This window comes from Podarcis gaigeae (genome assembly GCF_964106915.1).
Source record: "Podarcis gaigeae genome assembly, chromosome: 12".
NCBI classification, from domain to species: domain Eukaryota; kingdom Metazoa; phylum Chordata; class Lepidosauria; order Squamata; family Lacertidae; genus Podarcis; species Podarcis gaigeae.
The window spans coordinates 6,757,042-6,782,602 of NC_139688.1; the positions used below are offsets into that span (position 1 = coordinate 6,757,042).

At 46.3% G+C, this 25,561-nt stretch overlaps 2 protein-coding genes across 4 annotated transcripts; one reads left to right on the forward strand and one right to left on the reverse strand.

Annotated features, from left to right (window-relative positions):
- Positions 1-539: 539 nt before the first annotated feature.
- Positions 540-4,927, reverse strand: MRPL55 (mitochondrial ribosomal protein L55). The gene is made up of 3 exons (XM_083704393.1): positions 4,782-4,927; positions 1,783-1,984; positions 540-786 (listed from the first exon to the last, which is right to left on the reverse strand). Exons 1-3 carry the CDS (start codon positions 4,805-4,807, stop codon positions 637-639), a joined length of 378 nt encoding a protein of 125 aa, XP_083560519.1. The 5' UTR covers positions 4,808-4,927; the 3' UTR covers positions 540-636.
- Positions 4,928-7,096: 2,169 nt separating this feature from the next.
- GUK1 (guanylate kinase 1) lies at positions 7,097-23,633 on the forward strand. Of its 3 annotated transcripts, none has more exons than XM_083704371.1 (8): positions 7,097-7,230; positions 16,461-16,578; positions 17,472-17,513; positions 18,599-18,695; positions 20,082-20,220; positions 21,441-21,525; positions 22,176-22,261; positions 23,451-23,633. In XM_083704371.1, exons 2-8 carry the CDS (start codon positions 16,545-16,547, stop codon positions 23,484-23,486), a joined length of 519 nt encoding a protein of 172 aa, XP_083560497.1. In that variant the 5' UTR covers positions 7,097-7,230; positions 16,461-16,544; the 3' UTR covers positions 23,487-23,633. The 3 variants fall into 3 exon arrangements, with proteins under 3 accessions (XP_083560497.1, XP_083560495.1, XP_083560496.1); XM_083704369.1 differs by having other exon boundaries at positions 7,103-7,230; positions 16,461-16,574; XM_083704370.1 differs by lacking the exon at positions 7,097-7,230 and adding an exon at positions 11,080-11,167 and having other exon boundaries at positions 16,461-16,574.
- The last annotated feature ends 1,928 nt before the right edge of the window (positions 23,634-25,561 follow it).

Genomic DNA, 25,561 nt, shown 5'->3' on the forward strand with positions numbered 1-25,561 from the left:
TAATAATAAGGAATAACTTAATGTGTATTGATTCAAAGCCTTTTGATTAAGATGTCCCCAATTAACTGGGCAGCAGACTTTAGGGTAATCTTAGGCTGCAGTTATAAATGCGCTTACTAAAGAATAACCCTGGTGGAAATTCATAATCTGGGTAAACATACACAGGATTGCACTGCTAATGATTTTCAAGGATATATTTGCAAAAGCCAAGAGCAGTAGCAACGTTCTTTGAGAATAAGCTTTCCCCTTTCTCTTCCGCACAGGAGATGCCTCTTGCATGATGGTGCTTACTTTTTCTTCTGAATCCTAGTCAAAACCCTCATTCAAATGTACATTAACAAATAAAATCCTATACATGTCCGTTCAGAAGCCAGCCCTGAGATCAATGGGATTTTCTCCCAGGTAACTGTGCATAAGATTGAAGCCAGCCTTAATCAATCAACTTAAGATTTCTTCCACTGGGTGACAAGACACGGTAATAATCACACTTAGCCAGTTACGGATCCCCAGCCCAGAAAATAAAACAGGAACACAAAGAAAACAGAAGACATCTCTTTATTTGTGGACATTTTTACAACTTAAAATGTAAAATTAAGTCTCTGATTGTGACTGATTTTCCACCCCGGGTGGCGGATCTCATTTCTTTTTCCAAAACTTTCTGTAATCGTCCACTTTAAAGTCATCTTCGAAACGTGTCTCCTCTTTGGGTTTAAGTTTGGTGGTATCTCGTTTCCGCAAGCGGGCTCTCCTCTCGGCGTCAGGGAGCGTGTTGATGTCCACAGGTATCTGGAAACGGGATTATGCATACATAGAAACTTGTAAACACCCCTAGAATCACCATGTTTCCCCCGCAGGCAGGGTCTTGTTCCTTTTACCAGCTCTAGAAATCCAGCAGGGATACCCTTACTGAGGCAAGTGCCTCAGGGTGCTACTGAAAGGGAAGTACCGTATTTTTCGCTCTATAAGACGCACCAAACCACAAGACGCACCTAGTTTTGGGAGGAGGAAAAGAAGAGAAAAAATATTCTGAATCTCAGAAGCCAGAACAGCAAGAGGCATCGCTGCAGCAAGCCCTCTTGCTATTCTGGTTTATGGGATAGCTGCGTAGCCTGCATTCGCTCCATAAGATGCACACACATTTCCCCTTACTTTTTAGGAGGGGAAAAGTGAGTCTTATAGAACAAAAAATACAGTATTTAATGCCCGCTGCTTCAAATGTTAAGTCTGCAGCTTGTGGGAAAGACATTGAGAAATCCCTTTAGAAACCAAAAGACTATTCTATTATTAAGTTACTAGTCCTGGTGCGCAATCAATTCAGCCCCCTCATGGATGGTCAGGATCAATGCCTGTTGTTTTCAAGCTGTATAAAGCTTCTTGGACACATATGCAACAGTCAAAAGGTTTTCCTTGAACAGAGTTTACACATCTCTAGTGATCTCCTCTCGCAGTGTGTGAAGATGTGTCCTAGTGTCTGGACTTTATTGACTCTTAATTTTTATTTATCACATTATTCAGTTTCATTTGTGATATATAGTTGTGTTTTGCTCTTATCTAGTTTTGAGGAATTTTAACGGGATTTTTTGTTATTGTTTTTATGTAAAATGCTTAGAGATTTTTTTATATTAAGTTGTATACTTTTTAAATGTGCTTGAGGGGCGATTGGCCTGATCCCGCTTCTAATGTTCTTGTATTTAATGTTCTATCCTGCCACTGTGTAACCTGCCCTGGGACCGTCTCATAAACAGTGGGACTATAAATTGAATATTAAACAGCAACTCTAACCGAAAGGATTTGCCTTGGCTCCTTGTAACGGATATAGAATGTAGAACCGTCAGGCCTGACCAGCAACACTGGATAGAGCCGGGCATACTTCTGCCGGCCCACGCAAGCGATGGATGTCCGGTTGGAGTTGGACTGCCCGGTGGATATGTGGAGGCCACAAGTCCTGGGAAGGAGTCCGGAGAAGGCCTCTAACCGCAAAGCCCTGAAACCGATGCAGAGAAGAACTTGTAAAATCCATGCAAAACTTGACACACAGATAGACCCTTTAAGGACACATATACATACCAGAAATAACAATACAGTGGTGCCCCACAAGACGAATGCCTCGCAAGACGAAAAACCCGCTAGACGAAAGGGTTTTCCGTTTTGGAGGTGCTTCGCAAGACAAATTTCCCTATGGGCTTGCGTCGCAAGACGAAAATGTCTTGCGAGTTTTTCCGACTTCCCCCCCTTCCCCCCCTTTTTCTAAGCTGCTAAGCCGCTAATAGCGCTAATCCACTAAGCTGTCAATGGGCTTGCTTCGCAAGACGAAAAAACCGCTAGACGAAGAGACTTGCGGAACGGATTCTTTTCGTCTTGCGAGGCACCACTGTATATATATATATCTGAGTAGAACCCAACTCTGGTAAGAAAAAGACTGTGATTTAGTAAACAGGCAGTTTGGCTTAGCCTCAAGCAGCAAGGAGTAGCACCATAAGGAACATGAAATTTATATCGGCCGCAGATTTCAGCGTCTCTGACGTCCCAGCTTTCATTTTAAAATGCAGTGAGTTGCTAGCTCTTAAGATTGCTAGTCCAGGTATCAGGAGGGAGTGTAGAAAGCCAGAAAATATCACAATGCCAGCAAATACTGTTGAAATAATAACAACAGAAAGGGTGGGTGGGTAGATGCCTCATTTATATAAGCTGTACTCTTCCCCCTTCCCTCTTTATTTATTTAATTACATTTACTGTCATTCTGCGATTACAATATGAATGTATCTTACAATATACGTATCTTACAAAACAGATGCAAGCAGACTTTGGATTTGGGGTTGCAGGGTGTCTTCGGATAGAATTTGGTACTTAAGGGTAAGGCAAAGCTGTGTCAAGATTTAGTTTCGCTCTCCACTGAAAGCTGGCCTGGTACTCATTCAGCCTCTCATGCAGGTTACCAAAATAAGTGTTTTTTTGTTTTTTTTTAATGCACCCTGGAAAAAGATATAAGCTACGATATGAATTAATACCTAGCTCTGGGGCTGTCTCTATCAGCTGGCAACCACCTGCCCTAACACAGCAGGGCTCAGAGTGGCTGGGGAAACCCAGCCAGATGGGTGGGGTATAAATATTATTATTATTATTATTATTATTATTATTATTATTATTGAATGTGCTTTCCAGGCACCTGGCTGGCATTTTAAGGTGATGATTCAGTAACAAGAAAGGGAGCCAATTTCTAGTCATATATATTAAAAGCTCTTAGAGGACACAGCTTTGAAGATTTAATCCTGGCTTTGAAGCTGGTTCAATACCTATCCGAATTCACTCTGGATCACGTTTTGTTTGATGTAACAGAGGAAAACAAAGCTCAGCCTCTTTTTTTCCCTAAGAGGGTTCTTAGATCCTGGGATCAAACATGTGCAAACGAACTGCTGTTTTAGTCAGATTAACACCTGTGCAGCACTTAATTACTCTCTACTTGTTATTTTATTTATTAAATTTCTATACAGCCCTTCATCCAAGGAACACTGGGTGATTTACAATATAAAAACACCAAAATACAAAATACCGCAGCAACAAACAAAAACAGTAAGGCCTCCACAGAGTTTTAAAGGCCATGGGTTGTTTAATTAGCCAAATGCCTGAGAGAAGAGGAATGCTGTTGCCTGGCATATAAAGATATGTAGTGAAGGTGCCAGGCAAGCCTCTCTGAGGAGAGCATTCCGAAAAATGGGAGCCACCACAGAAAAGGCGTTCTTGTGTTGCCACCCTCTGGACTTCTCATGGAGGTGCAGGAAGAAGGGCCTCAGATGATGCAGGTTGGTTCATAGCATAAGAAAAGCATAAGAACATAAGAAGTGCCCTGCTGTGTAAGGCCAATGGCTCATCTAATCCAGAATCTGCCAACCAGAAGCCCACAAGCAGGACTCAAGTGCAAAGAACACACTTCCCTCCTGCTGTTTCCGTGCATTTCTGTGCGCTCTGGCACTCATCATGGTGTCCTGTTGCACCAGAAGCAGTTTAGTCATGCTGGCCACATGACCCCGAAAAGCTGTCTGTGGACAAACGCCGGCTCCCTCAACCTAAAAGAGGAGATGAGCACCGCACTCCATAGTCAAATCTGACTGGACCTAACCTTCCAGGGGTCCTTTTGTTACGAATTCCTGCCCCATGATTGCAGTCATGGGATTTTTGTCTATCACATGACGGCGTATGTTTTGACTCCACAGAGTGGGAAGTGATGGAGACAGGATGTTTCTGTTACTGTGTTCCGTGAAGTGGGACTATTGTCCTTTGTTCTTTTTCTCTTTGCTAATGCTAGAGAGAAAGGGAGCCATGTTGCAGTGCTCCGTGTGTGTTTATATGTAAATAAAGTAGATTAGCCAAAATGCTGAGTTGCTGAGGTCTGTTACACATGATGCGCAAACTCTGCGGATCCCTAAGTGTGCCGGTATCGGTTGGCATCGGTCGCTGTGATGCTTGGGCAGAAGAAAGCTTTTGAAGCTCCCGAACGATTGACCAGGAGGGAGAGAACATGCCAGTCAGGCATGTGTCTCTGCCAGGGTCCTACTCGAGTGTAGGCTGAGCTCCTGACACCTTTACCTTTTACTTTCCAGCAAAAGGTATTCAGAAGCATGCATGAGACTGCAGGCTTACTGTTGATCTGCTGAAAAACAATGCAATGTACTTTCATGGAACATGTACAAGAACGGAAGAAGAACTGTGGAAAAGGGCCATATCAGTTCTAGATCCTGGACAGCACAAGGCACAATGATCCCACTAAATAAACAGAGTTATACCTTAATGTCCGGATTACGGTCGTCATTCTGAGCTCATTTACAGTCCCTGAAGCCAAGCAAACAAACGCCAATCTCCAGCGATTCCGAGGCACAGGATTTGGCTTTTATGATGAGCAAAGACCGCAATGATCTTTACGGAGCATCATCCAAGGGGCCACAGTTGCTCTTTATGGAAACGAATGAAGGGAGAAAAGTTTATTCTTATTTGACAAGTTTATATATCGCTTAATTGATAAAAAATTGAATCAAAGTAGGAAGGCAATATTAAATACAGTGGTACTTCGGGTTAAGTACTTCATTCATTCCGGAGGTCCGCTCTTAACCTGAAACTGTTCTTAACCTGAAGCACCACTTTAGCTAATGGGGCTTCAATTGGCTAATGGATTTAGCTAATAGAGCACGATTTCTGTTCTCATCCTGAAGCAAAGTTCTTAACCCGAGGCACTATTTCTGGGTTAGCGGAGTCTGTAACATGAAGCGTATGTAACCTGAAGTGTATGTAACCCGAGGTACCACTGTATATAGATTTAGCAGAGATGGCTAAAAAGAGACAATCTAGAACAGATAGCAGTAAACACCTGAACAACAGGTGTGTGCTTAAGGTGGGAGGAAATATCTAGCATGTGGCCTCCTGTCAAAACCATCGTGTTTTGGAGGTAGGTGTTCCAAAAGCATCCGATCCAACAAGAAAGTTCTTATGCTGTTAGCAATTAAGATACTTTTGGTCTTCTCACTGTGCTTTGGAAACACAGCCTAGGTGCCTTCCAAATGCCCAGCACTTCCCCCTTCAAAGCCTGGGTGGGGTTTTCCTCCTGGATCGAGGGATGGAAGTACCGTATTTTTCGCTCCATAAGACACACTTTTCTCCTCCTAAAAAGTAAGGGGAAAGGTCTGTGCGTCTTATGGAGCGAATGCGTGGTCCCTGGAACCGAATTGCCCAGGGGCAAAAAGCAGATCGTGCTTTTTTTTTAGAAAGAGGGAAGGGGGTGTTGAAGCAAAGCCGCTGAGCAGCTGATCGGCAAGCGATCAGGAGGGAGATAAGGGACTCTAGCGATAAAGGAGGCAGCCTGGGAGTGGGGAGGTAAAGACAGCGAACTTGCAAGGAGAGGAGACAAGAATACTAAAACAAGCAATGAGGAGAGAAATTAGAAGAAAAGGAGGAGCTAAAACCTGCTTCAGCTAAGGAAAAGACACTAAGGCAAACAAGAGGGAAGGCGGTGTTGAAACAAAGCCACTGAGCAGCTGATCGGCAAGCGATCGGGAGGGAGATAAGGGACTCTAGAGATAAAGGAGGCTGCCTGGGAGGGGGGAGGTAAAAGCCCATGGATCCTCAGGATTTTTGCATTGGGTCACCTCAAATTCACCATCAGATCACATAGCATGTCCATGGCTACAGCCTGCACCAAAAGAATCACGCACACACTGTTGCCTGGGGCTGCAATGGTGCAAAAATGTGGTTGCAAAGCACGGATCCACATGGATCCTCAGGATTTTTGCATTGGGCCACCCCAAACTCACCGTCAAGTCACATGTCTGTGGCAACACCATGAACCACAATAATCATACATCCGCTGCTTCGTCCAGAATATTTTTTCCCCCTTGTTTTCCTCCTAAAAACTAGGTGTGTCTTATGGAGCAAAAATACGGTATTTGCAGAGACAGAGCATGCAGCTGCCACTGCAAGTGCTTGCAACGACTGGAGCCCGAATTACAGAATTGTAGAACTGGAAGGAATCCCCCCCCCCGTCATTTAGCCCAACCCCCTGCGATGCAGGTACAATAGATAGAATAGGCAGGTACACATAAATGCACACTATTGGAGAGGGAAAATGCAGGAAAAGGAGACTAGACGTGAGCATCAGGTCAGACATCAAACAAGACCATGCCTCCCCCCTCCACTCCACAAATGGTTTGGCCCTCAGAACACCCCTACTTCGCGATAATGGTTCGCCCCCAATCTCAACTGCTTCCCTTCCCCCCCCATTAGGTCCAAGAATGGTTTAGCCCTGCTCTCCCCGCGCCTCCGCCTGCAGATGGTTCGATCCTCGATGTTTCCCAGACTTGCCTTCGCGCGCCTCTCTCTCCTCGCCAAAACCACGGCTCCCTCTTTCCGAATGGTTTGACCTATTGATACTTTAACAGCCCCCCCCCCGCTACTCTGTCCCCAATGGATTGCTCCTCCTTACCGGCTCCGAAGAGTCCCGCCCACGTGACCTGCAGATCTGAGAACCCTTCCTTTTCTTGCGTCATCACCCAGCGACATCGAGAAACTCGGCGCGGGCGGCGGCGCGGGGATGACGTAAGCGAGCTCCGAGTAAAGGGGCGGGGTTTGTTCGCGGCGGCGGCGGCAGGGCCCGGCCCTGCCCCGGCCCGCCCTCCTTGAGTCACCATTCGGCTCCGCTCCGTCTCCCCATGCGCTGGCGGCGCTTCCTCTGCCGCGCGCTGTCAGGTGAGTGCGGCGCGCGGTTCTCGGCCTCCCCCTCCCCCCCCCGCACGCGCCCCAACCGTTGTCCTCAGCGGTGTTTCACCGAAAGCTTCCCCTCCTGCTCCCGCGACCCTTCGCCTTGGTTCCTCCCTCCGCTCCCGCTCCCCGGCGCTTCGCGGGCGTCGCCCCTCAAGCCGCCTCCTCTCCCCTCTTCAAAGCCTCCTTGGTGTCGGGGTCGCTTGAGCGGCTGGGCCTCGCTGTCGGGCACCCCCATCCCTTTTCACCCCCGGTGTCACCCCTAAAGTGTTCCCCGCCCGCCTTCCTCCTTGCGGTCCTCTTTGGAGAGCTCCGCGCGGCTGCTCCCGCCGCTTTCCTGCCCCTGCAAGGACTTGGCTGCTGCAAAGAAACCCCCTTCTCCTCTCCCTGCCTTTGCACTATCACCACCGTGTGTTGTTATCATTCGTTTCATTTCTGCACCGCTTTCTGTTCTTAAGGGGGGAAAAAACCTCAAAGCGGTTTGCAGCTGACATTAAATCATCAAATAAAACAACCCAGAATAAAAGCGTTACTGAAGAAAGTCAAGTGCAGTATCCATTCGAAGCAACATAATTAACAGGGAACTTAAGATATCTTAAATCTTTCCAAATAAAACATTGCAAAATGCACGTTTTAAACCGCATAATTAGCAAGACGATTCAGGGGTGAGGGTGCCTATCCCTGCTAGCGTTTTGCCCTGTCAGCCTCCTGGTTTTGGAGTTGTTCAAATCAGCCGCAAGATTTTCCTGTGCAAACCATCACTTAAAAATAGAATTAAAGTGGTATTTAAATATTTGAAATAACAGACCAGGGGATAGACTTCCTTGTCAAATCTGCTCCTTGGCATGACGTTGCATCTCCTTACCTCTAATACTATTCAGGGAGCAAAGAAGAGTTGTGATGAATTGGTTTATATTTATGGCATTAGGATTTGGAAGTAACAGACTTCTTGGTGTAGAAGCTGGAGGCATGGACTCTCTGCCCCTGACAGCTTTCAGAATGGCCTTGGTTATTGGTCAGAGTTTTGAAATTAATTAAAGAAGAAGAAGCAATCTGCCTTCCTTGGGTGTCACTAATCTTCAAGTTTGTGCTATATCCAGAGGAATTATTGTGTACTTGGTTTCTCCTTAAACAGAAGTTCTGCTATGTATAGCACAAATAATGAAAATGAAACTTCTAAGGGTTGTGGAGGTAACAGAATCCAATCTACAAAATTGGCATGTGCTCAAAGTAGCTCATAATAAACTGAATCCTGGAAGGAAATAACAAAGCTAACAACACCAAAAGCCTCCCCCCCCCGCCCCCCTCAGAGGTGAATCTGCATATTAATTAGTACTTCTGCAGGTTTGTGCATCTGCTGTTATCTTCAAGAAATCACATAGAAGTTTAGAATAATTAGTGCGTATTTCAAACTTAACTGAGTGGAGCATCTTATGCATGCCGTTGGTGGTTAATACTCACATGTCTGGTGATTTGAGCACGATGACTTTTATTTCCATATAACTCTCCATTAAGCACCACACGAAAACAACTGAAGCAGGAAATGTCCAATTACCACTGCCCTCTGCTGGGAATACACACGACCTGCTCCCTTAGCAGCTACTTCATAGCTTATAAACATGTGCAGCCTTTGTAAGCTGGAACAAATTTATTACTAGAGCCGTGGCGGTGTGCCACTGGGAGTTAGTTCAAGTAGAAAAACAGACAAGTTTTCACTGCTTCTTAATTTACTTAAATGTGTAGTCTTCACTGTCCCGATCTTTACACAACTTTAAAACGCTTAACAGTTTTGTGTATAACTAGAGAACTGATTATTTGGCTGTTTGCTTCAAATTGGTATAGAGTTGGCTTTCATCTCTCAGTTCCTTTGCTTCCCTCGTTCTCAGCCCTTCTGTCTGCCAGGGATATAATTAATCATGTATGACTTATGAATCTTCACCATTTGGCTTTTGGCTTTTCTGACCTTTTATAATTCTAAGATCTTGAAGCCTTACCAACATGCAGCCCTCCAGCCAGGCTTCTTTTTCTTCACTTACATCAGATGTGAAGCATTCCATAACTGATTATCGCTTCCTCTCTTCACATTGGAATGTTTGTGAATATTCCATTATGTCACTGTAACTCAGCTAGTGGCTGAGACTGAAGATGAAAGAGAAAAGCTGGCAGAAAGGCAATAAGATAGATTTGTAGCCAGATGTGTCAGTAATAATGACTAGGCATCTGCATATCCACATACCAGGGGCAACTGAGTCCAGCACCACACAGAGTTTTACTCTGGGTTGTCATTTCCACTGTCCACTGCAGTTTTTGAGCAGGTAATAAATGACCAGAGTCCTTTCTGAGCAGCAGGATAGACTCCTGTTGTGTCTTGCTTCTTCCATACCTTTTACCAATGAAAAACCTCCCAAAGAAGAACTGAGAGTCTCCTGTCTTCCATTCATCAGGATTTGGTTTGTCTTCTCACCTGTGTTTGGATAACTAAATTTAGGCAGCCAGTTATGGAAACGTCCAGCAGTGTTCTTGAGTGGCTTAGCTGTGTGGTGACAGGAAGAGATTATTGCTTGCTGTGGAGGGAGCATCTGATTGCAAAAGCATCCCTTGGGTATGCTGACCAGTATGAATACATAAGCACGACACCTTCTTATGCATTGTAAGTTTAAAACCATGGAATTTATCCTTTTTGTCATGTTTTGCCTTCACCTAAGCTTCCCTTAGAAAGCCATGAGGATTAGAAACCTCCTGCTTCAAACCAGGGTGGGGGGAGATCTAAAGAATCTTTCCTAAATGGAGGATAGAGAGGAATGTGTGTAGAAAGCAGCCAATTATACTAAGCCTGCATAACTCAGTGGGTGCTGATAACGCAAAGGTTGCAGGTTTGATCCCCATATGGAACAGTTTCATATTCCTTCATTTCAGGGGCTTGGGCTAGATCAGGCTTCCTCAACCTTGGCCCTCCAGATGTTTCGAGACTACAATTCCCATCATCCCTGACCACTGGTCCTGCTGGCTAGGGATCATGGGAGTTGTAGGCCAAAACATCTGGAGGGCCGAGGCTGAGGCAGCCTGGACTAGATGATCCTCAGGATCCCTTCCAACTCTACAATTCTATGATGCACTTGCTGCCACACCCATTCCTGCCTCTGGTCTATCCCACTACTCGCATGTGCCCACTCCAGGACTGTACAGAGCTTGTCTGAAGCTTGGGGCAGGAGTCCCTGGTTGGCTGGGAGACATGGGGCATTCTTGGCATGGCAGCATAAGTCCATCAGGCCCCTGGCAGGGTTCCCCAGCTGGCTTAGCCCTCTGCAGGCCACAGCAAGTGTACCCGGCTGCTGCTGTTAAGCATTTGTGAGTTGGAAATCCTTGCTGAAATCATATAGAGATATATACCAGTAGATGCAGGCCTTCCTGCAATTGTTCACAGGCCTGATTCATATGCACTGTTTTCCTGTTACAAGATCAAAGAGGAGCAAAGTCCTTTAGAAGGCCAGTGGTGGCTTCTTGCAAACTGAGTTTCAAAATAACCATTGGTTTCTTACTCTTCTTGTCGTTTGGCTTTAACCTTTCAACCAGCGAATGTGCTTTTTTGCTGCCCTTTGGTCCCACGTTATGAAATTCTGGGGAAGGTGCTCTTTACAAAAAGGACAAGGCTATAAATAGGACCGGCGATTAAAAGTGCCTAATCACGCAACCTTTCTTGAGAACCACCCTCTAATCTTCTTTTCTCCCAATGCCAAGCTGCTCCGTCTTTTCTTCCTCTAAGCTTGCGTGATGCCCAGAACGTGCTTTGTTGATTTCTCCCGATGTTTATATTTTGCCTTCTTTGCTGTCCTTCCAGTGTAATCTATGAGGAAGGCCAGAGCTTGGTGGTAGAACATCTGCCTTGCATGCAAATGGTCTCAGATTCAACTTCCAGCTTTTCCAGGTGGGGCTGGAAGAGGCCCGTGCCTGAAACTCTGCCAGTCAGTGCAGACAGTATTGAGCCGGATGGGTCAATTTTGCAATCTCCATCCAAAATTCTTGCTATCTCCCCATCCATTTTCCCTTTCTCTCTGTCACTTCCTAGAACATATGCGGAAATGTGGGTCTTAGAAGCAGCTTGGATGAATTTATTCAGTCTGCATTCTGTTGGACTTGCAACAGGGAAGCATCCTACACTGATTATCTGCAAAAATTTTGACCTCTTGGGACAAGCTCCTGGTGGCAGAATGCCTGGAGTCCAGCTTCTGTGGGAAAGGGTGGTTGTCACTTTAGCTGTGGAGAAAATCTTCTGCACATCTGATTGGGATGGTTGCCATATTTAAAAAGTTGTTGAGCTTTCTTTTCTTTTTGCAAAATCTCAAGATGGATCCTTCAGTTGTGCAGGGCTTTTAAGGTGCACAGAGGGCCTCAGATGCCCAGCACAATTGTGGGGAATGGTATATTATTATTATATGGACTATTATTATTAATTACATTTATATCCCACCATTCCTCCAAAGCTCTCAGGGTGGCACACGAGGTGTTCCCTCTCTTCATTTGATCTTCACAACAACCCTGTGAGGTATCTTAGGCTGAGAAAGAGTGACTGACCCAAGGACACCCAAAGAGCTTCATGGCTAAGTGGGGATTTGAACCCTGATCTCTCAGGTCCTAGTCCAGCACTCTAACTACCACCCTATGGTGTCCAACACAGCACTGCACATTTATTTGTATATTATCTCTGATCCTGAAGATGGAGAGGAGGGCTGGGGCTTGTTTTGCATGGTGCTTAAGACTAATCTTCAGATGCATTTCTAGAATGCTTCTCCACCTCACAGGGTGCAGGATAGAGCAAGAGACTGCCTTTGGCCTTGTGCTGCATTTTGGAGACACTCCTTGCTGCCAAGGAGTGTGGTGGAGTCTCCTTCTTTGGAGGTCTTTAAGCAGAGGCTTGACAACCATATGTCAGGAGTGCTCTGATGGTGTTTCCTGCTTGGCAGGGGGTTGGACTCGATGGCCCTTGTGGTCTCTTCCAACTCTAGGATTCTGTGATTCTATCTCCCTGTACCTAGAAAGCAAGTGCATCTGGCGAAGGGCTGGAACAGAACCTTTCTCCCTGCTGTGCTAGATTTCTGTTTCTCAGGGAGTTGGTTATGTTTTCGTTGTTGCTGCTTTTAAATGTGGAGGAGAGTTTAAAACTATAGTTCTCCCACCTGCAAACTGAAGTGTTGCAGTCAATTCTATCATCTCTGACTTTCCTCAGTAGCCAAAACAGGGATGACAGTGTATTGGGGGGCAGGGACCCCATGACATTGAGGCTGTCTTATCCCTGATAAATAAGGACAGTTGAGCAATATGTAAGTAGCACCCTTGTGGGTACCGTTTCTCACTTGTGATTCTAAATGAATGCAGTGTTTATTGTAGGTTTGTGTGTGTGTGTTTAAGTGAATGCTTTGTGCTCTTCATCTACTGCTTTCCCCTGGCTGTGGAAAAAGTGGGGTGGAAATATTATAAATAATTAGACAAATATGCATTCAATTAAAACTCCTTCTTTCCGAAGGCAGCATTTGCTTTGAAGCAGAAGGTGCGCTCCACGGAGTTAAGCTCAGGGTGTGGCTGAATCTTCTAAGCTATGTAAAGCAGGAGGAGGGAGTGTGGAGGAAACCACAGGAGGTGATTAGGGATTTGGGGGGCGGTGGCTTCTCATTGGCTATCTCAAGGTGAAAGATCTGGAAATTAGTAAGACTTTAGACGCTCACAAATAGACAGGTGTTCTACCTGTGCTGCCCTTTCCCTGTGTTGTCGGGATCGGTTTGTTAGGCACTCAAAAAAAAGAAAAAAAGAAAAAAGAACAGCAAACGCCTATCAGGGAATTTTAGGAGGACCCCAGAAAAGCAAAAAGGTAAGATGTGAGAAAACTCTGGGAGTGCTGGTGTGGTGTGGATGACTGCAGCTGCTACCCAAAAAATAGCATCTGACCCCCTTTCATTCACCTTTGTCTGGCTTCTGAGTAAAGGGCCAATTTGAAGTTTAAAAGACAGAATTCTTAAAAAATATTAATAATCCAGAACGATGGGGGTTGAGGCGAGTGCTTCCTCTTTCCTATAGCTTTGATCTCAAGCGACAAAAAGATTGAGGATGTGGAGCATACCCTTTAAGAGGAATTGCTAACGCATTTGTTTGTGGGTTAAACAAAATTAGGAAAGATTACCCAGGAAAGGATATGACAGAGGTCTATAAAAGTATGTTTGGTGTGGTAAAATGGGATCGAGAGAAGCTCTGGCTGGCTGATGGGAATTGTAGTCCAAAATGTCCGGAGGCCACCAGGTTGGGAAAGACTATTAAAACGGATATTCCATATTGTGGTAGCTGTAAAGCCTTAGTTCTGTTTGCTGAATGTTGTTTGTGGGGAGGTTGTCTTTCTGTTCTGAAAGCATTAGGACACCTGCGTGCAGTTAAATGCATACGAAACTGCAGCAAATGGGTGAAAAGGCAGATAACACCTCTTTCTTTGCGACAGTGGGAAGAGAGTTAACGTGCAAAGGGTGTGCTCTGATACAGGGCACAGTCCCACTCTGGTTTTTTGCAGTCTGTATTCGGAGCCCCCATCCCCCTAATGCCCCAATCTGAATTTTGTGCTTAGGAAATTGACATTCTGCTATAAGAGTACCGTATTTTTCACTCTATAAGACGCACACAAGACACACCTAGTTTTTGGAGGAGGAAAACAAGAAAAAAAATATCTGAATCTCAGAAGCCAGAACAGCAAGAGGGATCGCTGCACAGTGAAAGCAGCAATCCCTCTTGCTGTTCTGGCTTCTGGGATAGCTGCACAGCCTGCATTCACTCCATAAGATGCACACACATTTCCCCTTACTTTTTAGGAGGGAAAAAGTGAGTCTTATAGAGCAAAAAATACGGTATATTGTGCCTGTTACTTAATGCTGCCATGTTCTGCTTACAGGTTGCAAGCTATAAAAATATAGAGAGAGGGGTAACTGTGCTAGCCTGTTGTCGCAAAAGCAACAGAATCTTGTGGTTCCTTGAAGGACTAACAGATTTTATTGCGGCATATGCTGGTCTTGAATCCACGAAAGCTTGCGTTGTAATAAATTTGTTAAGACTTTACAGTGTAATGAGGCTCGTAGAAATACCTGTAATACCGTAGAGATGTCCTCATACAGCAGTTTTTAAAAATTGGTTGGCTAAAAACCCAATCCCAGTTTTCGCTTGGGCAGTGTACATGTAAAGGGACCCCTGATCATTAGGTCCAGTGGTAGACGTCTCTGGGGTTGCTCGCTCATCTCGCTAATGGTACTAATAATCTGTTTCACGGGAGTTTTGTAGTGAAGCAAGGGGGTGGCAATAAAGCCTTGGAAATGCTAGATTAAAATATCCAGTTTGTCCACAAGGCAGAAAGCAGCACTGTGAGGTTGTTGTTTTTTTGCTTTCCGACTTCGGCTTTGCATGGGGAGTGCGCTGGACGGGCATTCTTTAGGGATGAAACGTTCAGGCTAATGCACTTTGACTTTAAGCTCCATCAGCTAAGCTATAGCTCTTGGGACATCTGTGTTTCCTTTAAAAATGCACCAGGTAATCAAAGGGCTGTAGAGCATGGATGGATAGTACAATGGTAAATTAAGAGCACAAACACAGTCTATATATGCTCAGTCGTTTGGCCCCTGGGTACCACCAGTTGTGGGGGGATCATGTCTGCATCTGGCTAGCCACTGTGAGATTAGAATGACAGATGAGATAGGCCTTTGGTCTGATGCAGAAGCCGGGCTCATATGTTCTTGAGCTCCTATATTTTCCTGACTGAGAGTTGCCTTGCAAAAGGAGTTGTATGTGCATGTGTGAGAGAGCAAGACCATCTCACCTCTTCTTCAGGCTTCTTTTCCACTTGGCTGTGTTTCACCAGATGCTAACTGTTCTGGTCAGAACACGCCTCTCAATCGCCCATTTCTTCCACCCTCCCCTTTTTGCTCCTGCCCCGAATATGAAGTTTGGTGGTTGCTAAGCATGAGAATAGGTCTGAGGGGATGGCAGGGGTTGGAGTACTGGCTGCTGAGGTCACAAAGGCGCTGGCGGGCTCTCCAAAACCTGGATAACATGTTGATATTCCCCAGAGCAGTTCCTAGGGAGATGGCCAGGGTGGGGTGGGGGAAATCTCCCCAGTATTCAAAAAATATTTCATTACTTTCCCCTCCCTCTGCATTGACTGCAGCTGGTGGGAGCTGTAGCGCTCAAACACCCAGAGAGCACCAGGTTGGGGAAAGCTGATTTAGGTGGTACCTCTTTAGAAGGGCTGTCTGTTGTGCAGAAGAACTTAGACATGGAGAGATGTGAGGTGTTACAATAAGTTATCAATTATTATTACTACGCACTTATCTTTAATAAACTATGATTATGATGATTCTACCCCAACCATCTGACTGGGTTTCTCCAGCCCCAGCAGCTTCCAAAAAAATACAGCTTCAAACATTGAAAGCTTCTCAAAACAGAGCTCCCTTCAGATGTCCGCGGAAAAGTATATAGTTGCTTAACTCTTTGATATCTCTGAGGGGAGGACATTATACAGGGCGGGTGCCACCACCGAGAAGGCCCTCTGCCTGGTTCCCTGTATCTTCACTTCTCACAGTGAGGGAACTACCAGAAGGCCCTCAGAGCTGGACTTCAGTGTCCAGGCTTAATAACGGGGTAGGGACGCTCCTTCAGGTATATAGGGCCGAGGCCATTTAGGGCTTTAAAGGTCAACACTAACACTTTGAATTGTGCTTGGAAACGTACTGGGAGCCCAAGTAGATTCAGTGTTACATGGTCCCGGCAGCCGCTCCCAATTGCCAGTCTGGCAGCTGCGTTCTGGATTAGTTGTAGCTTCCGAGTCACCTTCAAAGGTAGACCCACGCAGAGCGCATCATAATCCCACGTTTCTACGTAATCATTCGGGAGGCTGCAGGAATACATAAGAAGGTAAGAAGAGCCTGCAGGATCAGGCCAACGGCCCCCCAATTCAGCATCCTTTTCTCACAATGGCCAACCAAGATGCCATGGAGACAGCTTAGCCATCAAGGCTGATAGCCCCTGATAGCCTTGTCCACCAGGAATTTGTCCAGTCCTCTTTCAAAGCCATTGAGATGGTGGCCATTGCTTAGTTCCCTAGTTCATTGGCTGTGTGAAGAAGGAGTTCCTTATGCATCTGTAAGCAATCTCCCAAGACAGCATGCATTTCTAACGATGAAACGACTTTCCCCCAGTTATGACGGGACCAAGGCCAGTTGTCCTGAGCGGGCCGTCCGGTGCGGGGAAAAGCACTCTGCTGAAGAAACTCCTGAAGGATTATGAGAACGTCTTTGGCTTCAGCGTCTCCCGTGAGTGAGTTCATTTCTGCTGGGCTGGTGGTGAAGCAGTGTGTTCGCCTCAGGATTGTCACAAAGAAGGCTGGCATGTCCTTGAGCTTTGCCCCCTAAATTAGGTAAAGGTGAAGGGACCCCTGACCATTATGTCCCGTCGTGGCTGACTCTGGGGGTTGCGGCGCTCATCTCGCTTTACTGGCCAAGGGAGCCGGCGTACAGCTTCCGGGTCATGTGGCCAGCATGACTAAGCCGCTTCAGGCGAACCAGAGCAGCGCATGGAAACGCCGTTTACCTTCCCGCTGGAGTGGTACCTATTTATCTACTTGCACTTTGATGTGCTTTCGAACTGCTAGGTTGGCAGGAGCAGGGACTGAGCAACGGGAGCTCACTCCGTCGCGGGGATTCGAACCGCCGACCTTCTGATTGGCAAGTCCTAGGCTCTGTGGTTTAACCCACAGCGCCACCCGCGTCCTTGCCCCCTAAATTAAGCCAGAGCTTATTATGATTAATATAAAGCTAATTAATTTATATACCACTTTGTGCTTCAGCGGAAGCTTTTCTAACCCCTCCAAACCAGGAATTGTAGCTAAAGAATCCCTGACAGATGGCCATCCAACCTCTGTTTAAAAATCTCCGATGAAAAGAGCCCACCGCCTTCTCCTTTGAAGCTCTCTTGCCTGTTTATCTGCTTCTCAAAGTAGGGCAGAGGAACTAGCAACATCAGTCCCTTGGCCTGGCTGTTTGTATTCTGCAAAGAAGTCAAAGCCTTCAGTTAAACAGAGAAGGCTCTTTCGATCATTGCAGGGGCCAGAGAAGGAGAAGCACGTTCCTTTCTTTTTGGATTTCCCAACCACTTGCCAAAACATGCAACGTGTGTTAATGGTGCGTTTTAAAAGTATTTGTTGCTTGCAGATACCACAAGGCAACCAAGACCTGGAGAAGTGAACGGAAAAGGTCAGTGTCCAGGTCCTAGCTACCATGGGAGATTAGCAAAAGTGTTTCTCTAACGAAACAACTGGTTCTAGGCTAGTTAGGGGTGGGGCTGGATGGGTTTAGGCCTACCAGAGGTTGTTGGACTCCAGCTCCCATCAGCACCAGCCAGCATGGCAAAGGATGATGGGAGTTGTAGTCCAGCAACATCTGCTTAGTTAGGGGTGGTTATGTTGGTGAGTGCATGGATGCACGGTTAGGTGTTTGTCGTGTATCTTTGAACACTTTGGGGTCAGTATTAGAAACTCAGATATATAGTTCAATCACCAAATGGATGGATGCACTGTTAGGTGTTTGTACAGTGGTGCCTCGCAAGACGAAATTAATCCGTTCCGCGAGTCTCTTCATCTTGCGGTTTTTTCGTCTTGCAAAGCACGGCTATTAGCGGCTTAGCGGCTATTAACGGCTTAGCGGCTATTAACGGCTTAGCGGCTTTAAGAAAAAGGAAACAAGCTCGCAAGAACTCGCAAGACGTTTCGTAGGGAAATTTGTCTTGCGGAACGATTCAAAAAACCGGAAAACTCTTTCGTCTTGCGCGTTTTTCGTCTTGCGAGGCATTCGTCTTGCGAGGTACCACTGTAGTGTATCTTTGGAACACTTTGGGGTCAGTATTAGAAACTCATATATATAGTTCAATCACCAAATGGCACCTTAAACCTAGGTTGCGGGTGCCACAATGGAAGGTCTAAGTGCCGTTCCCCCCCCCCCCGCCATGGAATGAGGACAATGATTATTTTCATGTTTATACCACTTTATATTTCAGAGAACAAATCTCAAAACGGTTTGCAACACATTGAAACCTCAAATAAAACAATTCAGAATAAAACAAATACGTTAGATCCTTCTCTAAGTGACGTTTTGCTTCCCCCAGTCGCAAACCTGCCACCCAGAGATTTCCATGTGGTTGCAACTGGACCCATGCCAGTCACAAAATGCGCCTGGCTAATTTCTAACACTGCTTGGGGTGTGGCGTCTCTGGGGGCAGGCATGCATGCACTAACACAAAGGCATGTAGAAAGCTCATTTTCCTCTCCCCTCCTCGCCCGCAGATTACCATTTTGTGACCAGGGAAGAGATGCAGAAGCAAATTGACGCTGGAGGATTCATTGAAAATGCAGAATTTTCTGGGAACATGTATGGAACAAGGTATGTGATTTGGGTTGGGCAGGAGCTGTTGTCAGATTTCGCTCTTTCGTTCTTCTTTGCTATCCTATTTTCCAATGCATTTCTGCAACCACAATGGCTAGAAACAAAACAAGAAGCTATGAATTGCTACCAAAAAAAAGGATCCAAGTGTCCTCAACACAAACCCCCCATTGCTGTTGCCTATTTTTCACATTCCTAGTGCAAGTAGCTTGTCTGGAGGGGCTCAATGAACCTTGTAACCAGTGTTTTTGTTGGACAAGATGGATATTCACAGCTTGTCCAAACTGATGGTGATGGGAATCTGTTTGGCTTTGGAGACATCCCACATGCGTCAAATGCTGCGTCATGCCTTGTCCCCAGTGGGTTGAGACAGAAAGCAAAGATTAGGACCATGAGCTGTGACAAAATCCCCCTGTCTGAAACTCCACCCAAGGGTCATCTAATTTCTGAGGACCTTTACCAGCCTTCCCCAACTTGATGCCCACCAGATGTTTTGGACTACAACTCCCATCAGCCCCGGCGCAGCAAGATGGAGAAGGCTGCCCTGCACTGATGATGAAAAGAACCAGATTTACCATATTTTTTGCCCTATAGGATGCACCTTTCCCCCTCCAAAAATGAAGGCGAAATCTGGGTGCGTCCTATGGGGCGAATGCAGGCTTCAGGAAGACACCCGCAGCCTAGGCAGCCCTGCGGGACTTCCCCGCAGGGCTCCCCACGCTGCGGATAGCAGCCTGCTGCCCGGCGGGCGGGGCACCCTGAAGCAGAGCGCCCCTCGCACCGGGCAGACATCAGGCAGCCCCACAAGCTCGGGGGACAGCAGGCAGGCGCAGCGCTGCCATCCCGCTGTTCCTCGACCTGGTTTGGTATCCCTGACCTGCTTTTGGGGGGGAAATAAAGGAAAAAATTTTTTCCTTTATTTCCCCCCAAAAAACTAGGTGCGTCCTATGGGACGAAAAATATGGTAATTATTTGGAGCTAAAGCTTTAAACTAGTGTCGTGAGAGGAAGGGTAAGCTGTGAACAGGGTCTCCCACCCATTACCCCACCTTCCATATGTTTATTCCCTCACTACTACCACTACTACTACTACTACTACTTGCTGCTGCTGCTGTTGTCGTTGTTGTTGTTGCAGTTGCATTTATATCCCGCCATATTCTTCAAATAGCTCCTTCCCCATCCCATTTAATCCCCACAAGAACCCTGTATAATGTATGTGAGGCTGGTCGTTGCAGCAAGATGTCCTTGAGACTCTTAGAGATGGTTGAAACACACCGACGAGCTCAAGGTGCTGGTCCTCAAAGCCGCCTCTTTTGTTGCGAGACCGTTCTTGGATAAAAAAAGCACCTCCACTTTGTGAGCATTAACCACCTTCTCTCCCTCTCAGCAAAGCCGCTATTCAGGCTGTGCAAGCGCAGAACCAGATCTGCATTTTGGACATAGACATGCAGGGTGTGAAGAACATCAAGAAAACTGACCTTAATCCCATCTACGTCTCTGTCCAAGCTCCGTCCATAGAAGTCTTGGTGAGTGTGGCTTGGGGGTGAGCTACAGTTCTGTGCAACTGATACATGGTAGGGAGTCGGCAATAGGATGCGCTCCAAACTGCAGCTCCCACCATCTTTTAGTGTTGCCAATTCTGGCTGGGGCTGATGGGAGCTGGAGTCCAGCGGCATTTGGCAGGCCCTGCAGTGGTGACCCCTGATGTGATGTAATGTCTGCGTGCACAGAGTTTTATATAGTAAAATAAGCAACAACAAAACAATTCCAAAATCCACATTTGGCCAGTACCTTTACTAGGGCCAGGCGAAACGTCACTAAATAGCAGCCCACTCCATAGAATTCTGCATGAGATTGAACGTTAAGTGAAGCAGAGCAGTCAGTCTAATAGTAGGGCCGGCTCTGAATTCTGGTTTTATATCCTAATATGAATTCTGTAGTAGGGACGCGGGTGGCGCTGTGGTCTAAGCCACAGAGCGTAGGTCTTGCTGATCAGAAGGTCGGTGGTTTGAATCCCTGCGACGGGGTGAGCTCCCGTTGCTCAGTCCCTGCTCCTTCTAAGCTAGCCGTTCGAAAGCACGTCAAAGTGCAAGTAGATAAATAGGTACCACTCCGGCGGGAAGGTAAATGGCATTTCCATTCATTGCGCCATTCATAAACCAGAAGCGGCTTAGTCATGCTGGCCACATGACCCGGAAGCTGTACGCCAGCTCCCTCGGCCAGTAAAGCGAGATGAGCGCCGCAACCCCAGAGTCGTCCGCAACTGGACCTAACGGTCAGGGGTCCCTTTACCTTTTTATGAATTCTGTAAGAAAGACAAAATGTGGTGAGGGCTGCTGTCTTGAGGAGCTTTCATAAGCTGTTAAATTAACCCACAACCAGCTGAACCGTCACTGGTCACTGATTTAAGACAGTGACCTCCTTGTCTCTGGGCTTCTAAAGATCACTGGACACTGGAAGCCAACAATGGGGGAGTCTGCTGCCTCCGTACTCTGCAAGGTTCCTGGAAGCACTCGTCAGGTCACTGCTGTCAACAGAAGGCAGGACCAAAGTGCTCCGTACGGGGCAGTGAAATGCACCATAGGGCATTTAAACAGCGGGTCCGTGACACTGTTTCTTCCCTGCCTAAGACCTAGAGGGGTTTTTGCCAATACGGAGCACTGAGAGGCGAGAAGAATGGGACCCACCCTGTTCATGTTGGGGGTATGAATTTCGTTCTCGCTTCTCCCCCTCTGGAAACCTTTAGGAAAAACGGTTACGGGACAGACAGACAGAAACGGAGGATAGCTTACAGAAGCGGCTGAACGCAGCTCGCATCGACATGGAACTTAGTGAGTACACTAGAGTTTTGTGTGCGTTGTTGTCCTAGTCTGGTGTCCTGTTTGTGTGCTTTCCATCAGCGTCTTTGGTTGACCAATGTGGGAAATTGGATGCTGATCTAGATGGGCCTTTAGTCTGAACCAGCGGTGCTCATATACGGCGGAGAGAGATTGCAAGAGGGAGATTAATGAAGGCATAAGGGTGGAGCTGAGCTGTGTTTGGTGGGTAGGGCCTACCTCACCAGTTGCTGCTTTTGTGCCCCAGATCCCTCCCTCCCCTGTACATTTTTACGGGATCTGCTGGAGGGGAACCGGGGATGCCTTGCAAGGACTTAACATCTTAACACAGGTCCACCAGAAGTGATTTGGAATTGTCTCGCTAGGCAACAGCAGTGCCTTTCCTCAGGAAAATGCCAAACGGTGAAAGCAGTCCATGGGAGTTGGCTGCAAGAAGTCAGTCTCTGATTCTCAAAGAGGCAGAATCTATACTGCCCAGTGTCTGGGAAAAGGGCACTCCTGAGATTCTGGCCTTTCTTAGTCACTCTTGTTATTGCATCTGGAAGGGAGCAAAGACAGAAGAGTGTCTGTGTGGTTCGCACGTCTCTGATCTTCTGACTTCTGGTTTAACGGTGTGTGTCTGTGCATCTGCTTCGATTTGCCAGGTAAGGAGCCTGGGCTTTTCGACTTGATCATCATTAACAATGATTTGGAGGAAGCATATACCGAGCTGAAAAATATTCTTGCAGAGGTAAGCTATTTCACTTCCTGGAAACACAGTTCTCTGTCTGAATTGCACAGATATTTCCTGGGTCATGGAACGATCCGTTTCCTTGTTTGTTGTCCACGCAACTGATGAAATCAGCTATAGTCCACTAAACCTTTTGTACGTTTTTTAGGTATTTAAGGCGCCGCAAGATTCTCTTCTGTTTTAGCTGCCAGAGACAAAACACTGCCTACTCCTTTGGAAAGCGTTTCCTTGTTGCAGTTCCTGGTTCACTTGCTTTAAAGTCCTGTGTGAGGTTCTCCACCCCTTCACCAGCCAAACCAACATCCTCCTTCACAGTGGCTATTTTCTCTGCAGGGTCAGCTGCTTTTAGCTTGAAGCATGTGATGGCTGCAGTACTTTATGCTTCTCCCTATTTTATGTCCCTTGACCAAAGTGATAAAGGCATTTGAATATTATTATTATTATTATTATTATTATTATTATTATTATTATAAATTGTACTGCCTATGCCTGCAAGTCTCAGGGCAGTGTGCAATTTACAGTGGTGCCCCACAAGACGAATGCCTCGCAAGGCGGAAAACCCGCTAGACGAAAGGGTTTTCCGTTTTGGAGGTGCTTCGCAAAACGAATTTCCCTATGTCTTGCGAGTTCCTGCGGTTCCCCCCTTTTTTCCCCCTTTTCCTAAACCGCTAAGCCGCTTATCAGCTGATCCGCTGATAAGCCGCTAAACCGCTAATAACGCTAATCCGCTAAGCTGTCAATGGGCTTGCTTCGCAAGACGAAAAAACCGCTATACGAAGAGCCTCACGGAACGGATTAATTTCGTCTTGCGAGGCACCACTGTACAGCATAAAATCACAATATAAAAACACAAAATACATAATAAAAGTAAGAAGAACAGCCCAATTGTCCCACTCCTCCCCAACCAATTTTTAAAAGGCATTGGATGTCAATCAGCCCAAGGCCTAGTTGAAGAGGAACGTTTTCACCTGGCACCTAAAGATGTATAATGAAGGTGCCAGACAAACCTTTCTGGGGAGAGCATCCCACAAACGGGGAGCCACTGCAGAAAAGGCCCTGTTCTCCTGTTGCCACCCTCCGGACCTCTCATGGAGGAGGCACATGAAGAAAGGCCTGAGAAGATGATCACAGGGCCAGGGCAGTTTCATACAAATCACTGTGTAACCATTTCTCCTCGTTCTCCTCATAGGAAATCCAGAAGGCGCAGGGATCCAAGAAATCATGAATAGCCGCTGGAACCTTTGCAGACCATTCCCGATGTCTTTTTGCTGCTTGTTCTTCTGTGTTAGAAACAGACGCGCACACATTCCCTTTTAGCCTGATAATGGAATTCTTTTAGGGCACTTTCTATTAAAGAAGAAAATATGAAACCTGATCTTTGTGCGTTTTCATACTTCCCGTGTGTGATCTAGACAAGCTTCCAAGTCTGCAACATGAACCACTACTCTGAAAATAGTAGCAAAGATTGGTGCGCCACAATGACTGTGTTCTGCCTCCACTGTCAGAGGCATCAATGCTTCCTGAATTCCCCTTGCCAGGAATCACAGGTGAGCAAAATGCTCTCGCACTCACGTCCAGCTTGCAGGCTTCCCAGAGGCATTTGTTTGGCCGCTGTGAGATCAGAATACTGGACTTTCAGCAGCCAGAAACACCATAACCAGACACTGGAGAGACCTGTCAGGAGTAAGCACGGACCAATGGTACCAAATAGTATGGGAAACAGCCCTACTGGAAAAATTAACTAATAAACTGAAACGGACACGGGGACAAATAGAAGAAGACGCCTTCACCCCGGTATGGCTCCCCTTTATCACATGTCAAAACAAAAAAATTCCTTCCAGTAGCACCTTAAAGACCAACTATGTTAGTTCTTGGTATGAGCTTTCGTGTGCATGCACACTTCTTCAGATACACAGTTTATCACATGAACACACAGTTTATCTTTATCACATGCACAGCCCAACAAGACAATGACAATAACCCACCAACAGCGTACAAATCAATATGGCTAACCTGATCCAAAACACCCATCCACCCCACTCACACACGAAAACAAAGATCACCACAGCCCATCACAAACAAACAACCACACCCTAGGCCAACCCCAACCTCTCTCACCACCAAAGAAACACAAGTGAACATCACAAGCAACGCTGACACCAAACCCTATGTACATTAAGCATAATAGAAACATCGCCACCCGGCCCCACCCCCACCCATCTTCCGTCCCTCCACCCCCCTTTTTTTTCCTCCTCCCCCTAATGTCTCAACAAATGAAACGGATTTGTAAAAATACATGGAAAAAATACGAGAGACATTACACTTCTGTAAAACAAGAAAATCTTTAATAATAATAGTAATAATAATAATAATAATAATAATAATAATAATAATAATAATAGAATACTGGACCAGGTGGGCCACTGACCACCCCGTGCATCAAGCTGGGTTTATGTTCTTAGGTTTGTCCTTAACAGACTATAGAGTAGAAAAGCTTTGCCTTGCATGATCCAGGAAGTCACTTACGGGGCGGGCAGGCAATTTTGTGCTTAGACAACACTGAGTTGTCTAACAAGTCAGTCATAAGAAGGCTGTTCCACATCGCAGGAGCTAAAAGGGAAATTCTGCTAATTGATCTATCAGCAGGCGGCATCAAACGCCGCCTCTTGTGCCAAGATCTCCTTGAAGTCGCCCCAGCTAAGTAAGTTATTTTTAGCAAACTTTGGACGCTTTCAGTGTCTTGCGCTAATTGGAAACGACAGTTTCAGCACCAGGGTGATGCAGCACAAAGGAAGAAGGAAGCCAGCTGGGGCTTGGCGTCTGACTCGACAGCCTTTCACTTTAGGTGCTGTGAGGAGGAAGGGGAGGCAGATGCTAATGTCCAAAATAGGCGGGGGAAGACCCAAGGGAGTGGGTGGCTGATGGCGCTGACCTCATCAGTGCTCAAATTACTGGAAGCCGCTTCCTCCTAATTCCAGATACAACCTTGCAGATGTTCAAAAGCAGCGGCTCTTCAGTTTTCCCACATCCACGGCTGAGCCTGTGGCTGCCCTGGTGTGATTCTAAACCCCCGTTTCCACGCTGCTGTTTTAAGTTGAAACCCAAGTGATCGCTGCCAGATCCAGGCTTCAGTTTATACATTCAATCAACAGTTTATATACTTAAATCAACAGTGTGGTGCAGCAGCAAAAAGGAAAGCTAACTCTAGGCAGCAGCAAGAGAAGGATAGTGTCCAGATCAAGGGAAGGAATAAAGGTAAAGGGACCTCTGACTGTTAGGTCCAGTTGTGGACGACTCTGG

Coding starts and splice junctions, on each gene's coding strand:
- MRPL55 (XM_083704393.1), bottom strand. CDS start 4,807: ATGACGACCGTAATCCGGACATTAAG. Junction 1,985..4,781: donor ACCGTAATCCGGACATTAAG/GTATAACTCTGT, acceptor CATCGGTTTCAG/GGCTTTGCGGTTAGAGGCCT. Junction 787..1,782: donor AGCCAAGGCAAATCCTTTCG/GTTAGAGTTGCT, acceptor TCCCGTTTCCAG/ATACCTGTGGACATCAACAC.
- GUK1 (XM_083704369.1), top strand. CDS start 7,194: ATGCGCTGGCGGCGCTTCCTCTGCCGCGCGCTGTCAG. Junction 7,231..16,460: donor CCTCTGCCGCGCGCTGTCAG/GTGAGTGCGGCG, acceptor ACTTTCCCCCAG/TTATGACGGGACCAAGGCCA. Junction 18,696..20,081: donor GGGAACATGTATGGAACAAG/GTATGTGATTTG, acceptor TCTCCCTCTCAG/CAAAGCCGCTATTCAGGCTG.